The 15,452-nt window shown below is 38.4% G+C and overlaps 1 protein-coding gene across 2 annotated transcripts in view; it reads right to left on the reverse strand.

The window, feature by feature from the left end:
* Positions 1-15,452, reverse strand: part of EDEM3 (ER degradation enhancing alpha-mannosidase like protein 3) — a 155,992-nt gene that overhangs the window by 78,837 nt on the left and 61,703 nt on the right. For both annotated transcript variants that reach the window (XM_073592876.1, XM_073592878.1), the window contains exons 10-11: positions 11,939-12,064; positions 3,847-3,930 (exon numbers count right to left, since the gene is read on the reverse strand). In XM_073592876.1, the coding sequence (XP_073448977.1) occupies positions 3,847-3,930; positions 11,939-12,064 (210 nt within the window). The remainder of the gene's footprint in view (positions 1-3,846; positions 3,931-11,938; positions 12,065-15,452) is intronic.

A 15,452-nucleotide genomic window follows, 5' to 3' on the forward strand; every position in this document is an offset into this window, starting at 1 on the left:
TAATGGTCTAGCACAGGGGTCTTCAAACTACGGCCCTCCAGTTGTTCAGGAACTACAATTCCCATCATGCCTAGTCAGGTCTGTGAATGAGTTTTACAATGCCTCATGGGACGTGTAGTTCCGCAACAGCTGGAGAGCTGTAGGTTGAAGATTCCTGATCACTCTAGCACAGTGATGGCGAATCTTGGCACCCCAGATGTTTTGGAACTACATTTCCCATGATGCTCAGCTACACTGCAGAGTGCATGAGTATCATGGGAAATGTAGTTCCAAAACATCTGGGGTGCCAAGGTTCGCCATCACTGAACTAGCATGTCTTGCAAAAAAGGTGTGTTCTCATGTACCTTGTATAATGCCCAAGAAATATCGTTTGGAAAATACAAGTGGGTCATGGCACATCTACATTCCAAAATTTGGCACTTAAGATGGTCATGCACTATGCAATCTAATTGGCCAATCTCTGTAAACTTGATATTTCGGCAAAATAGGTAATAGGAAGACACACTTTAAATAATTAATTAAAATTAGAGGAAATCAAACAGGCTCTTGCACCAAATCAAATTTAAGATCTAACTGATGGCAGTGTATGGTCACCTTTAAAGATCAAGATCTGAAAATATAAAATTTATTTGGTTTAGAAACACTTCTCTATTCTTTGCAATGTATTGAAAGATTTGGGTAAAAAAAGAAAACATAATATATCTTTCAAATGTAAGTAATAGGAAGGAGATTAGCAAGAAAAGGGTTAATTAATTGAGAACATCTACTAATTGCCTAACAAGACACACCCAATTAGATGAAATTAACCAATTGTATTGGGCGTGCGCTATTATCAACGAGAAAACCGCAGTTACCCTAGCGCCAGTTGCAGTTTACAAATGCGGGCATTTATTATCGCTATTTGCGCTTCAATTTGCGCCAGTTTGATTAATAACTTTTTCCGGCGCACCAATTAATGTGTAAACTGTTGCAGTGCTTTCTTCTTAGTGAATGACCCTCTGTTTTATGTATACTATTGCACTGCATGATAACACCTTTTCTACCTTTAATATTTGTACTTTTTTTTATATTTGTACTGTATTATTGGAGTTTATAGCGCTGCCTGATTATATTATATACATACATATATATAATCGTACCCTGACTGGGTTTTATTGTAGCAGCTTTAGCCTTAATTGACCACATATTATTCCGATTGAGGAATTATTTTTCACCTAATCCAGAAGCGCTTGTTTGAGTAGGAATAGGTGCAGTTTTCTACATATGTTCTTTATTTTTGATTATATTAATTTGTCCAATTACATTTGAGCCCCTGAAAATGGGGGGACTGTGTATAAAAATGGTTGCAGTTCCTAAAATTTGTACTTGATATTTATGTTCAACCCCTTGAATTAAAGCTGAAAGCCTGCACTTCAAATTAATTTGAATTGTTTCATTTTAATTTTATTCTGGTGGCATACCAGAGGCAAAAGTATGAAAACTGTGCCTGTGTCCAAATATATTGGGACCTAACTGTATTAGTAAGAACACATTTGATTTTTAAAGAGAGGGCGGTCGCCATATGGTAGATCCTTAACTGACCAGAGAACATATTTTGGCAAATGTTTTGGGGGCAGCACCATCCTATATAATTAAGTTTGTATAGAGGGAGGGCCGAGTCAACAAGGGATTTCCATTTTGAGAATATGGGAGGGTCAGTGAAGGAGTATTGCTTTCCTTGCAAAGAAGACAGCACAGGTGATGAAAAGCTTGGTAGGTATGGATAAGTCCAGATTGTCCATCAGTCCTAGGAGAAAGATAGAGTCCTAGCCCTGTGTGCCACCTGGGATTATATGTATGCTGTCATTAATTTTGTATTCAGTCATCCCTAATCAGAGGGGAGGGCCACATTGTATGTATAAACAAGCCAAATTCAGTTTGGCACGTGGGACAGAGGGAGCCATAGTTTTGCTAGATGGCAGAGAGTCTAAGTGGGTCGTAGTGTCCCCTATGTAGCATTTTGAGCTGTATATATGTATTTTTGGTTGCAATCATGTGAGAGTTGGGCTCAAAAACACTTTCAGAATTAAATTGTCAGATACGGTTACACTATTGGATTTGACAATAAATTAGGAAATAGGAAAAAAATTTTTAAAAATTAATGTTGGCCTATGATAAACACAAAATTTATTTTTTTAATTAAAACATTGTCCCTAATAAATATATCTCTAAAAAGGGAAATTCCTTGGTTTAATATTGAGCACACGCACACACACACAAAAAAAAAAAAAAAAAAAAAAAAAAAAAAAAGGTATGTAACCACTTGATCTCTATCGATCTGTTAAAAACACGGAAAGCATTTCATTTGAGAGGCTAAAAAAAAATATATACATACACAAGTTGATCTATTAGTTGCACTGACATGCAATGAGACTGCGCTGAAATAGCCACCCAATGCAGTCCCACCACGTGGCATAAATGTACCCCAAGGACTAAGCTGCAATATATTTGTTTTTGGGTTTAGATACGCTTGTTGAACATTGCAACCAGAAGAAAGTAGTGTTTACTCACAGGCTTTCACTTTTTGTTAATGAAGTTATGTCTGCAAGTGATCACTATGTCAAAAGGTGATCCCAATTGTCAATGGGTATTCTGGTTGTACCTGCCAACCAGAAGAGAGAACCATCAGCTGTACAAAGCATCAGGTGCTGGTTTTCAAAGAGGAGAACATTTATGCCAGGAAGTGTTAAAATGCAGATTACGAGCAGGAAGGGGTTAAAAATTGCTAGAAGTCTGTCTACTAAAGCAGTCATTCAGCATAGGAAATGTACAGGAAAAAAAAAAAAAAATAGTTTTACAGATATCCCAGTGGTCAAAGGTCCATAAAATATGAAAAAAAATAGAATGTTTGATCAATGCCACATATTGAGAAAAAAAAATACCTTGTTAACTAAACATGGTCATTGAGATCTAATAAAGGTTTATGTGTAAAACACCTGGATTCTTTAAAATATCAAGCATGTTATAAAGAAAAAAAAAAGCACCAGGAGGGTGCATCTTCTGTTTGCCCTTGCTTGGAGTTCGGTTTAAAAAAAGTGTATAAGCATGCACAGCCCCATGGTTGCACCCAGTCCATAGCCAAGGATGCAACAGATGGCAGGTTGTCTCCATCATATGCATAGGCTGCGCCATTGAAGAAAGTAGCACACAGACAGTGCAGACTTGTTTTAGAGGCACAAGCTCCAGGGCTGTATTCAATACTTACACAGTAACATCCTTAGAATAAGCATGTGTGTGTCAGTTGTTCCAACAACTAATAAACAATAAGTTTGATCTAGGTCGGTGCTATTAAAATTGTAAAGGAAGGATGAAGACGGCAGCCTGGGTACCTGTACTTTCCAAAGCAAATCAGCAATGGAAGCTCCCAAAAACTCTATTCCATCAGGCTCCTTATAAAAGTGTTTTTACTTTTGAATATCTAGCTTGTATAGAGACCACACCCTTTACCAATCAGCCCTTATTAATATTGAACACATCATCAGAGAGTCATTGGTAGTTTTGGAAGAGCAAAGAGTAGTGAAAATGGATGTGGGCAACACAGAGAAGAGAACCAGCTCTTAGTTTTCTCACAGCTGGTCCCCTAATGTCCCAACCTTGTAACTTAGTACATTATTCAGAGTGATTCATGGGGAGAAAAAAAAAAAAAAAGTACTTTTATTATAATGTGGCTGTATACTGTTACATGTCAGAAAACGCATGCAGTTTTGAAGAGTTGCAATTTACTTTTTAAGCATAGGAAAGAAAATTAGTAACACCTGTTCCCTTTAAAACACAAAATATGCATAGACATGCACAAAAATTCCTTACCTCTGGTAAAAAATTGTGTTTTTTGGTGACTTGATATAACATTTCATGAGTTTCTATAGCAGGTCTTATATCTCCTTTTAATACCTAACAAATAATATAAAATCATGAATGCAAATTTGCTTAACCAGCCACTAAATGTAAAACAAACAAAAAAAACATGTGGTACACAACATATATTTTCAAATCTCAGAGCTCTGGAATAACTGCAATTTACAAAAAATAATGTATGCATTCTGTTAAAGGGTTAGCAATGCCTTTATTGTGAACTATTATCACTGAAACAAACAAAAAAAATGAATTCTAAAAATAGTTTGAAAAGGGAATATAAGGGTCATTCTCTCTGAAGTGGTGCATGATCTCCCTTCTGAAATGAATATTTGAAATAGGTGACTGAAAATAACTAAAAAATTAAGCTGCAATCAATCATTCTAAAAGTGATCAGGCACCTTAAAGTGGATATATAGTGTAATAAAAATAATGATGCGCTCTAATTAACTTTCAATCAGTGCACAGATCCTCTCTTTAAAAAATACTGAATCCAAGTCCCATAAATCCAAAATTATATGCAAAAACTATTTATTAGTGCCGTGTAAATTATCTTAATATATAGGTGGTAATACTGGTGAATATAATTGATCGCTAGCAGCAATCATGAACCTTAGATACCTACAGCATACACAACTCTGTGGGTTCACCTTAAGTGATGATATCGCAACCAAATTATCTGGTACACAATTAATAAACCAGTGTTCCTGTAACATAAAATATATTGTCTAACCCAATTCACAGTACATCCGTTCCAAATATTTCTATTCACTCTGAGATGTTGCTTGTTACTGTTTATGACTGGGGTCTAGTTGCCGCTCCCAGATGCAAGTAGATTCATGCAATAAATAATTATTCCACTTATTCATAGGCATTGTTTAAATCCATATGTAGGCTACCATTGATATTAGTTATGAAAAGGGATGTTGTAAAGCGCTGCGCAAACTGTTGGCGCTATATAAATTCTGTTTAATAATAATAAGGGATCAATCCTAATGTAATACAGATTGTATGCAATATATAAAATCAAATATTTACATGGTTATCAAGTTAAAACATCCATATTAAGAGACTAAAAACAAAATAAACACAAAATAAAAACAAAATATCTGGCAAACAGACTCCCTCTTATGGAGGCTACTAATATTGCACATAATCAAATGCAGGTATTAACTAAATCCGTAAATAAGCCACCATTGGGGTCAATCCTAATATAACAAAAATATGTATAGCATATAAAATCAAATATTAAAATATAATCACATATTTGTATATTAAGTAAAATAAAACCAAGTCAATAAGACTTATAAAATCTAATAATCCGATATAAAACAATTTAAATCAAAATTATGATGTGATGCGAAGTGTCTTGAGACACTGTGTAAGAAGGGTTTCCCTAAACACAGTGTCTCAAGAAACTTCACATCACATCATAATAGAGATCCCACAGGTCTAAATTTTTGGGCAATTGATAGATATAAATCACACTGGAGGGGAACCAATAAAGTAAGAGAATTAAGCAAAAAAGAATACAGGTGGATATTTGAGATGTGCACTCTCTCGCCCAGGGGCCTGAATATTGATTTTGATTTAAATTGTTTTATATCGGATTATTAGATTTTATAAGTCTTATTGACTTGGTTTTATTTTACTTAATATACAAATATGTGATTATAGTTTAATATTTAATTTTATATACTATACATATTTTTGTTATATTAGGATTGACCCCAATGGTGGCTTCTATACGGATTTAGTTAATACCTGCATTTGATTATGTGCAATATTAGTAGTCACCATAAGAGGGAGTCTGTTCGCCAGAAATTTTGTTTTTATTTTGTGTTTATTTTGTTTTTAGTCTCTTAACCACTTAAGGACCAGCCTCGTTTTGGAATGTAGGTGTTTACATGTTTAAAACAATTTTTTTTTGCTAGAAAATTACTTATAACCCCCAAACATTATATATTGTTTTTTTTCTAACACCCTAGAGAATAAAATGGTGGTCATTCCAATACTTTTTTTCCCACCGTATTTGCACATCGGTCTTACAAGCGCGCTTTAAAAAAAAAAAAAATCACTTTTTTGAATGAAAAAAAATAAGACAACAGTAAAGTTAGTCCAATTTTTTTTTATATTGTGAAAGATAATGTTACACAGAGTAAATTGATACCCAACATGTCACGCTTCAAAATTGCGCCCGCTCGTGGAATGGCATCAAACTTTTACCGTCAAAAATCTCCATAGGCGACGTTTAAAAAATTCTACAGGTTGCATGTTTTGCGTTACAGAGGAGGTTTAGAGGTTTAGGGCTAGAATTATTGCTCTCACTCCAATGATCGCAGCGATACCTCACATGTGTGGTTTCACCACCGTTTTCATATGCGGGCGCTACTCACGTATGCGTTCACTTCTGCGCGCGAGCTCGACGGGGCGTTTAAAAAAATATCTTTTTTTATTTTTCTTATTTATTTTACATGATTTTATTTATTTTTACACTGTTTAAAAAAAAAATTGTGTTACTTTTATTCCCATTACAAGGAATGTAAACATCCCTTGTAATAGAAAAAAGCATGACAGGTCCTCTTAAATATGAGGAGATCTGGGGTCAAAAAGATCTCAGATCTCATATTTACACTAAAATGCAATAAAAAAAAAAAAGTCATTTAAAAAAATTACATTGAAAAAAATGTGCCTTTAAGGCCTCTTTCACACGGGGCAGATCAGTCATGATCCGCCCCGTGAACATCCGCTTGCTCAGCGGGGATAGCTCCGCCGATCCCCGCTGAGCAGGAAGATGACAGGTGCATCGCTGCACACTGTGCAGCGACGGACCTGTCAGAGCGCCGCTCTCCCCTATGGGGGGATCGGATGATGACGGTCCGTAGTGTCCGTCGTCATCCGATCCGATCCGAAAACGGAGGAAAAAGTAGGTTTTTCCTCCGTTACACTTTTCGGATCGGAGCGGGTCGGATGTCAGCGGACATGTCACCGCTGACATCCGACGCTCCATAGGGATGACTGTATGTCCGTTTTTCATCCGAAAACGGATGGATGAAAAACGGACATACGGATCATCCGTGTGAAAGAGGCCTTAGACATATGGGTGGAAGTGACATTTTGACGTCGCTTCCGCCCTGCAGTGTCATGGAGATGAGTGGGCGCCATCTTCCCCTCACTCGTCTCCATGCACAGCTAGAGGACAGACACGTTCGCCTCCGCCGCTGCCGACGGCTCCGGTAAGAGGCAGAGGGCACCGGATCGCGGCGGGAGGGGGGGCCCCTCTCCCGCCACCGATAAAAGTGATCTCGCGAATCCGCCGCAGAGACCACTTTTATCTTGTAGCCGACTGCCGCACGAAAACAGGGATACTGGGGTTATGGCAGCTAGCTGCTGCCATAACAACGATATCCGCTGGCAAACTTAGGACGTATATGTACATGCGGCGGTCGGCAAGTGGTTAATATGGATGTTTTAACTTGCTAATTATGTAATTATTTGATTTTATATATTGCATACAATCTGTATTACATTAAGATTGATCCCTTATCATAACTAATATCAATGGAAGCCTACATATAGATTTAAACAATGCCTATGACTAAGTACATGGAATAATAGTAGCTACCACAAGAGGGAGTCCGTTTGCTAGATACTGCCTTTTTTACCTTGTGTTCATTTGTTATTTCTAATATGGACGTTTAAGCCTTTTTAATTGTTTCAGTGATATATGATAGTAATAAAGATATTTGTACATAGTTGTATATTGAATATGATCAGCACTTAATTGTGTAGAAACAGCATGATGATCCTATGATAAACGCCATCACTATGGCAACTGGGACGCTGGTTTAAGCTTAAATATGGAGGCTCTAGCGTCACATGGCCATCCTTGAAAAAGTCACGTGACCTGTGACGCAACGCGTAGGAGGAGGAGTCAGTGACGTACACTATCGAGGCTGGTCATCAGCACGATAGAGGTGTGAGGAGGTATCACGCAGTGAGCGGCTGATTGTTTTTACCTAAGTGCAAGAGTATCCAGAGATATGTGAGTGAATTTCTTGCTGTGCAATATCCCGATGCATTGTAATCATTGTGCAATGATGTATACCTTTGCTTTATTGCATGAATCTACTTGCATCTGAGAGCGGCAACTAGACCCCAGTCAAACAGTAACAAGCAACATCTCAGAGTGAATAGAAATATTTGGAACGGACTTGTACTGTGAATTGGGTTAGACAATATATTTTATGTTACAGGAACACTGGTTTATTAATTGTGTACCAGATAATTTCATTGAGATATCATCACTTAAGGTGAACCCACAGAGTTGTGTATGCTGTTGGTATCTATGGTTCATGATTGCTGCTAGCGATCAATTATATTCACCAGTATTAAAAGAGAAGAGAAACTGCTGCGCCAACCCAACAAACCAATAAAAGTGAAAATGAAATGTAGTGAAACAATAAGCAGCCAACACCAACAATTAGACAAATTGTGACAATGAATAAAGAAACAAAAAAATGTAGCGCTATACTGTATCAGTTAGCAGCATCAAAAATGTGCTAGGGTGACAAACAGTGTATATCAAAAGTTATATTAGACCATATGCGAAAGTACAGTGAACCATTAAGAAATCTAATATTCCAAAAGGGACATCTGTTCACATATCAGCTATACTTTATCGGTTAACACCATCACAATGTGTCAGGATGACAAACAGTGTGTATCAACAATTGAATTAATATTTGACCTCATACAAGAGGATAGTACATCCGTGAGAAATCCAATATTCAAAAGAGGACCTCTGTTAGCATATCCTCTATAATAAAACAATGTGAATCAAATGTGCATCACACAAATTAAAAATCATACATAAGCATGTGTGGATAAGAGTAAATAATAAGTCTCTGAGGTGGGGACAGTTCATATAATCAAATGGAGACTTCTTGGAGCATAGGTATCTATCTCAAAATGACATTTGTTGCTGGATTCCTCCAGTGATCAGCCTGGTGTAATAATATAAAATGCCCCTCGATGATTCCATTGGTCTGTGCATTTATATTACTCCGATGCCCCAATGATTTTATTGTTTTTGGATGTCAAACAATCTATTCGATTTGTGTCTGATTATCCTGGTAAACACAAGGAACAATATGAGTGGCTGACGGAGTAAGGAAACGTCTCCAATTGGTGCCTATTTGCAGCGCCGGTCTTTGGAGGTTTCAGGTGGATGAGACGTCTCGCGCTGTTGCGCCTGCGCGATGAGCGGTCCTTCTTTGCTAGATGCATTGCAATTAAATGAGAGGGATGTTTCGACGCATGACGTCACCGCGTAGATACGCGGTGACGCATAGGTCTAAGAATAGCCAGCCAGCCAGGAGGAATGTACTGCGCTCCGCGTCATAAGGTTGTGACGCGCGAGCGCGGTGATCACATGTCCACATCGCCTGATTCTAATTGGCTATATGGACGATCCAAACCGAGGTTTGGTTTGGATCTGGAAGCCATCTGGTGATAGGTTAGATAGATAGTCAGCTGACTAAAAATATCCCCACGTGATGCAAACCCGGAAGTCACGCCGCACAGGTGTCCCCAATGCAATTTCGAGCACTTTTTATTAAATAGCGCAGAAGATGAGAGGTGAGCTGTACCCCAGTTGATGTCTTCTCAGACGAAACGCGTCGGGTGTAGGACGCTACCTCAAACCATTTATCTACTGCGCTTACTACATTTTTTCATGTTTTTATAAATTTTGCTTTTATCTGGAATTTTTTATGCTGGAATTTTTTATGCAATAAAATCCTTTCGGAATTCACACTATGTGGAGCCTTTCTTCTCCTATTGTCCCTGTCCTGAATTGTCGGAGACCAAAGTGAGTGTTGGAGGACGAACCGGGAGACCGTTTATGATTGGAGTTTTCTATCAAGATCATCTGATGGTGGACCAGGAGCAACTATAACTCTACCGTGGTACACGGTTCAAGCTCGTATGACTCACCGCTGTACGGCCTGTGAGTCCACCGCGTCCGGTAAGGGCATTTTATATTATTACACCAGGCTGATCACTGGAGGAATCCAGCAACAAATGTCATTTTGAGATAGATACCTATGCTCCAAGAAGTCTCCATTTGATTATATGAACTGTCCCCACCTCAGAGACTTATTATTTACTCTTATCCACACATGCTTATGTATGATTTTTAATTTGTGTGATGCACATTTGATTCACATTGTTTTATTATAGAGGATATGCTAACAGAGGTCCTCTTTTGAATATTGGATTTCTCACGGATGTACTATCCTCTTGTATGAGGTCAAATATTAATTCAATTGTTGATACACACTGTTTGTCATCCTGACACATTGTGATGGTGTTAACCGATAAAGTATAGCTGATATGTGAACAGATGTCCCTTTTGGAATATTAGATTTCTTAATGGTTCACTGTACTTTCGCATATGGTCTAATATAACTTTTGATATACACTGTTTGTCACCCTAGCACATTTTTGATGCTGCTAACTGATACAGTTTAGCGCTACATTTTTTTGTTTCTTTATTCACCAGTATTACCACCTATATATTAAGATAATTTACATGGCACTAATATAAATAGTTTTTGCATATAATTTTGTTTGATTTATGGGACTCGGATTCAGTATTTTTTAAATAGAGGATATGTGCACTGATTGAAAGTTAATTAGAGCGCATCATTATTTTTATTACACTATATATATCCCTTCTGTAATTATCAACTTTTAGGTCCCATTCACATCTAGCAATGCTAGAGGGACACGTTTCTGGAACACCACCATTTAACTGAATGGGCTGCCCTTTGCTCCAAAAACACACTAAAGACATTGGCGTGTTTTTGGACAGGGCGATTTGGCGTACAAAAAAAAAAAAAAAACAACACTGGTTTTTATGGTATGTTTGCGGCGACATTAAGAACAAAAGGCATCCAAAAGTAATTTACTGGGATTTCAGCACAATCCAGGATTGTAGGCAGAATCACGCAATTGATAAGCTAAGGTGTAAACAGGGCCTGTCCAGCTGGGAGCTTTGAGTGTTTACATCACCTCCTGTTGCATACTTTCAAATGTAAAACATCACAGCCCCACCTCACACCCCAACAATCACAGAATGCTTTACATGTAAAAATAGATCACACTTGGAATTCACCTTTAAAGCAGTTGTATTCTCCGCTTGGTCATTCACCTACAAGGTAAGCCTATAATAAAGCTTACCTGTAGGTAAAATGAATATCTCCTAAATCTGTACGGTTTAGGAGATATTCAACTTGCATGCAGCCACTGACATCAGCGGCACATGGGCTGTAAAGGTCCGGCGTATCGTTCCAAAACGGCGGGCTCCCGCGCATGCACGGGAGTGTCATCGTGACACTGGCCACTCACAGCACCAGAGCCGTGAACTCGGAAGAATCGTCGAGGGAACATGTCAGCTCCCTCAGCGGTGACCGGGCTGCCCTGTGGGAGCTTCGTTCTAAGGCAAGTACTAGCTCATTATGCCTTACAGGGTTTTTGGGGGGGGGGGGGGGGGGGGCATACAACTGCTTTAAGTACACTTTATTTATTTATTTTTTTAAAAGGGGGAGTTTGGGGTACATAAAAAACAAAAAAAAATCCATACACACTCCGCTCCATGCTGCAGCATTGGTGTGATGCTGCAGTTGTCTCTAGTTAATACTAAGAGCTGAGCGATCACATGACCTCTGATCGCCCAGTTCTCAGTCAGCTCAATGCCCAGAGCAGTGACTGTCACTAAGCTCTGCCCCTCCTGCACTAACTGGAGTGCCGGGCTGGTGAGAGGGTGTGCATAGCTGGCTTCGGCTCTCAGTCGTACACCAAGAGCTGAAATCAATCAGACATCTGGTTAGATCTTGACAATATGGTTATGATCCTGGCAGAGTGTGTGACCCAGAACAGAAGTATGGTCAAAAAAGCTTTGGTCATATTTCTCTTTAAGATAATTTTAAATTGTCAATCACTATAACATACAATCTATGGTAAAGAATTTGCGGTTTCATACCTGAAGACCAGGAAAAAATGCAAGGAGCGAATCCATCCAGGTTCGAGCAGTAAGCATTGGCTTGTGAATGTGCACATCAAGTAAAAGTGGGGGCTGGCTTATGTATCGCATAATGGCATCATAATGCTATATAATGAAAGAGCAGAATGAGGTGTATAACAGGTGTACAGCAAGAGTAAAAATAAATAAAAAAAAGTCGTCAATTCAATTCTAGAAGTAATCACCTAAACTAGTCATTCAGCAATATCATTTAGCTGAAAACTGTAAAAATATGAAGTGCTATGAACACCACATCGCAGATCTACGTCTAATATGTTAAATATTGGTACTCAAGCATAAACACATGGAACAGTTATGCTGTGCCAACAAGCCATAGGTTGACTAACAAACCAGCATGTCAGATCAAATAAGTTTAAAAAAAATCCAACAATAATTCTAAAAAAAAAAAAGATAAGAGACAACAGACCTCAATAGACCAAAGATGCTAGCTTACATTATCTAACCTACACCAAAAAAAAAAAAAAAAAAAAGGAAGGCTACTGGCTACTATAAGAGTCACATCCACTTTATTTTAAGCTAGCTGTGACCATTAACACCACATACCTCTTTATTAAAAGAATAAAAAACAGTGCTTATAATTGCATACAGACCAAACCAAGTTTTCCTTGATATGTACAATAATACAGTGTATTACACAAGGGAATTTATTTTTTTAAGTAATCATACACCGCAATTTATACAAACATTTCTGTGCACTATGACTTCGGATTTCACTTAATCATAAAATTATACATGTCATGAACTATTCTGTAAATACATAAACTTTACTAAATATCCAAAGCTAGCAATACTCACAAGATAGTGGTTAGTATTAAAGGCAGTAGCTGCAGAAAAATGTTTTTTCAAGTCAATAGCAATCTAAACATACATGTAGACAAGACTACATGCTTATTTTAGTGGAAGAGAGAGTGTACAGATATCCTCAGCAGTAACCCAATACTGAACAGTGCCTAACAGCAAACGTGAGTCTGTTGCTGTAGAACGCTGTCCATTTGCATGATGTACACTGACAAGATCATCTCTTACCCTTCAGCAAATACACACAAACATTAAATATCAGTGATCTACACTTTTTTCCGGATCGAATTAGTGAATCGGATTGAAAAACTGATCAGATGTGCGATTCAGATGCCTTCCCATAGAAGGCAATAAGCCTGGAATTCACAACTGAATCGCACCACAGTACTCAGAAAATGCACATGACTCTTAACCACTTCAGCCCCGGAAGAATTTACCCCCTTCCTGACCAGAGCACTTTTTGCGATTTGGCACTGCGTCGCTTTAACTGACAATTGCGCGGACGTGCGACGTGGCTCCCAAACAAAACTGACGTCCTTTGCTATAATAAATATCCCCCAAAAAATATTTAAAAAAATATGTTCCTCATTTTAGGCCGATCCATATTCTTCTACATATTTTTGATAAAAAAAAAAAAAAAATGCAATAAGCGTTTATTGATTGGCTTGCGCAAAAGTTATAGCGTTTACAAAATAGAGGATAGTTTTATGGCATTTTTATTATTAAATTTTCTTTTACTAGTAATGGCGCCGATCAGCGATTTTTATCGTGACTGCGACATTATCGCAGACACATCGGACATTTTTGGGACCATTGTCATTTATACAGCAATCAGTGCTATACAAATGCAGATTCCTGTGTAAATGACACTGGCAGTGAAGGGGTTAAGTATGTCCTGGGGAGTGTTACTAACTGTGGGGGGGGAGTGGCTACGTGTGACAAATCACTGATCTCTGCTCTCCATCACAGGGAGCAGAGATCAGTGACACTGTCACTAGGCAGAACGGGGAGATGCTTGTTTACATTAGCATCTCCCAGTTCGTCCTCTCCTTGAGGCGATCACGGGTAGCCCCGCGGCGATCGAGTCCGCGGGACCCGACTCACGGAGCTCCTGGGCGGTGAGCACGCAATGGCACAGCGGCAAATTTAAAAAGGGACGTACGGGTACACGCATTTGCCCAGCCATGCCATTCTGCCGACATACATCGGCGTGCGCCAGTCGGGAACCGGTTAAAATTCACAGCAAATTTGCACTGCCACTGCACCGCATATATATGAACCGGCTCCATAGAAAGACGGTTTGATTCACATGTCATGCCAATTGGATGCGGTTCAAAAACACATCCTACTTGTATATATTTTAACAGAGCCTTAAGCAAATTGGGAGTTGTGACTTCTTATTTCCCGATGTGCATGCTTGCAAACAGGCAATTAGCAGTTTCAGGCAGTGAACAGCAGCCTTCATATTTCTCCCAGTACAGGCTTCCTTTAAAAAGTTATGTGCTGCCTATCAATAGATAGGCTTAAAAAAAAAACAAACAATTATAGGAAATTTATACAAATTAAGGAAATTCCCAGTGTCCCCACTGGAAGATTTCCCCTCTACTACTTTTCTGCTCACAACCTAAAATTTTGCGATTTTCTTTTACTTTCATGTTCAATGATAGTGGTAAACAGGACAGATCGAGGTGGATCCTCCTAAAGGGGGCACAGACAGCAATAAAAACTCACAAGCATTCTAATCCCTCTCCACTCCATCCAAAACTAAGAGTTTTGCCTTTAGTTATACTCTAAGACTGCACTATATATAAGCAATAAAAACAAGCAATAAAATGATAGAGGGAAAAACTGGTAACAGCAATACAAGTGTACACATACACATCTGATATTTTTGAGGTTTGTGTGACACCAATAAAATTTTTATATAATTATATATACACATATACATACACACACACACACACATATATATATATATATATATATATATATACACATACATACACACACATACATATATACATATATATATATATATATATATACACATACATACATACACACGCACACACACACACACAGTGGGGACGGAAAGTATTCAGACCCCCTTAAATTTTTTACTCTTTGTTGACAGAAAAACACAGAATTGTTGACATTTTTGCAGATTTATTAAAAAAGAAAAACTGAAATATCACATGGTCCTGAGTATTCAGACCCTTTGCTGTGACACTCATATTTAACTCAGGTGCTGTCCATTTCTTCTGATCATCCTTGAGATGGTTCTACACCTTCATTTGAGTCCAGCTGTGTCTGATTATACTGATTGGACTTGATTAGGAAAGCCACACGCCTGTCTATATAAGACCTTACAGCTCATAGTGCATGTCAGAGCAGATGAGAATCATGAGGTCAAAGGAACTGCCTGAAGACAGAATTGTGGCAAGGCACAGATCTGGCCAAGGTTACAAAAAATTTCTGCTGCACTTAGGGTTCCTAAGAGCACAGTGGCCTCCATAACCCTTAAATGGAAGACGTTTGGGATGACCAGAACCCTTCCTATAGCTGGCCGTCCGGCCAAACAGCTATTGGGGGAGAAAAGCCTGAAGGACTCCAAGGTTGTGAGAAATAAGATTCTCTGGTCTGATGAGACCAAGAT

This window comes from Aquarana catesbeiana, linkage group LG07 (assembly GCF_042186555.1).
Source record: "Aquarana catesbeiana isolate 2022-GZ linkage group LG07, ASM4218655v1, whole genome shotgun sequence".
Classification (NCBI taxonomy): Eukaryota; Metazoa; Chordata; class Amphibia; order Anura; family Ranidae; genus Aquarana; species Aquarana catesbeiana.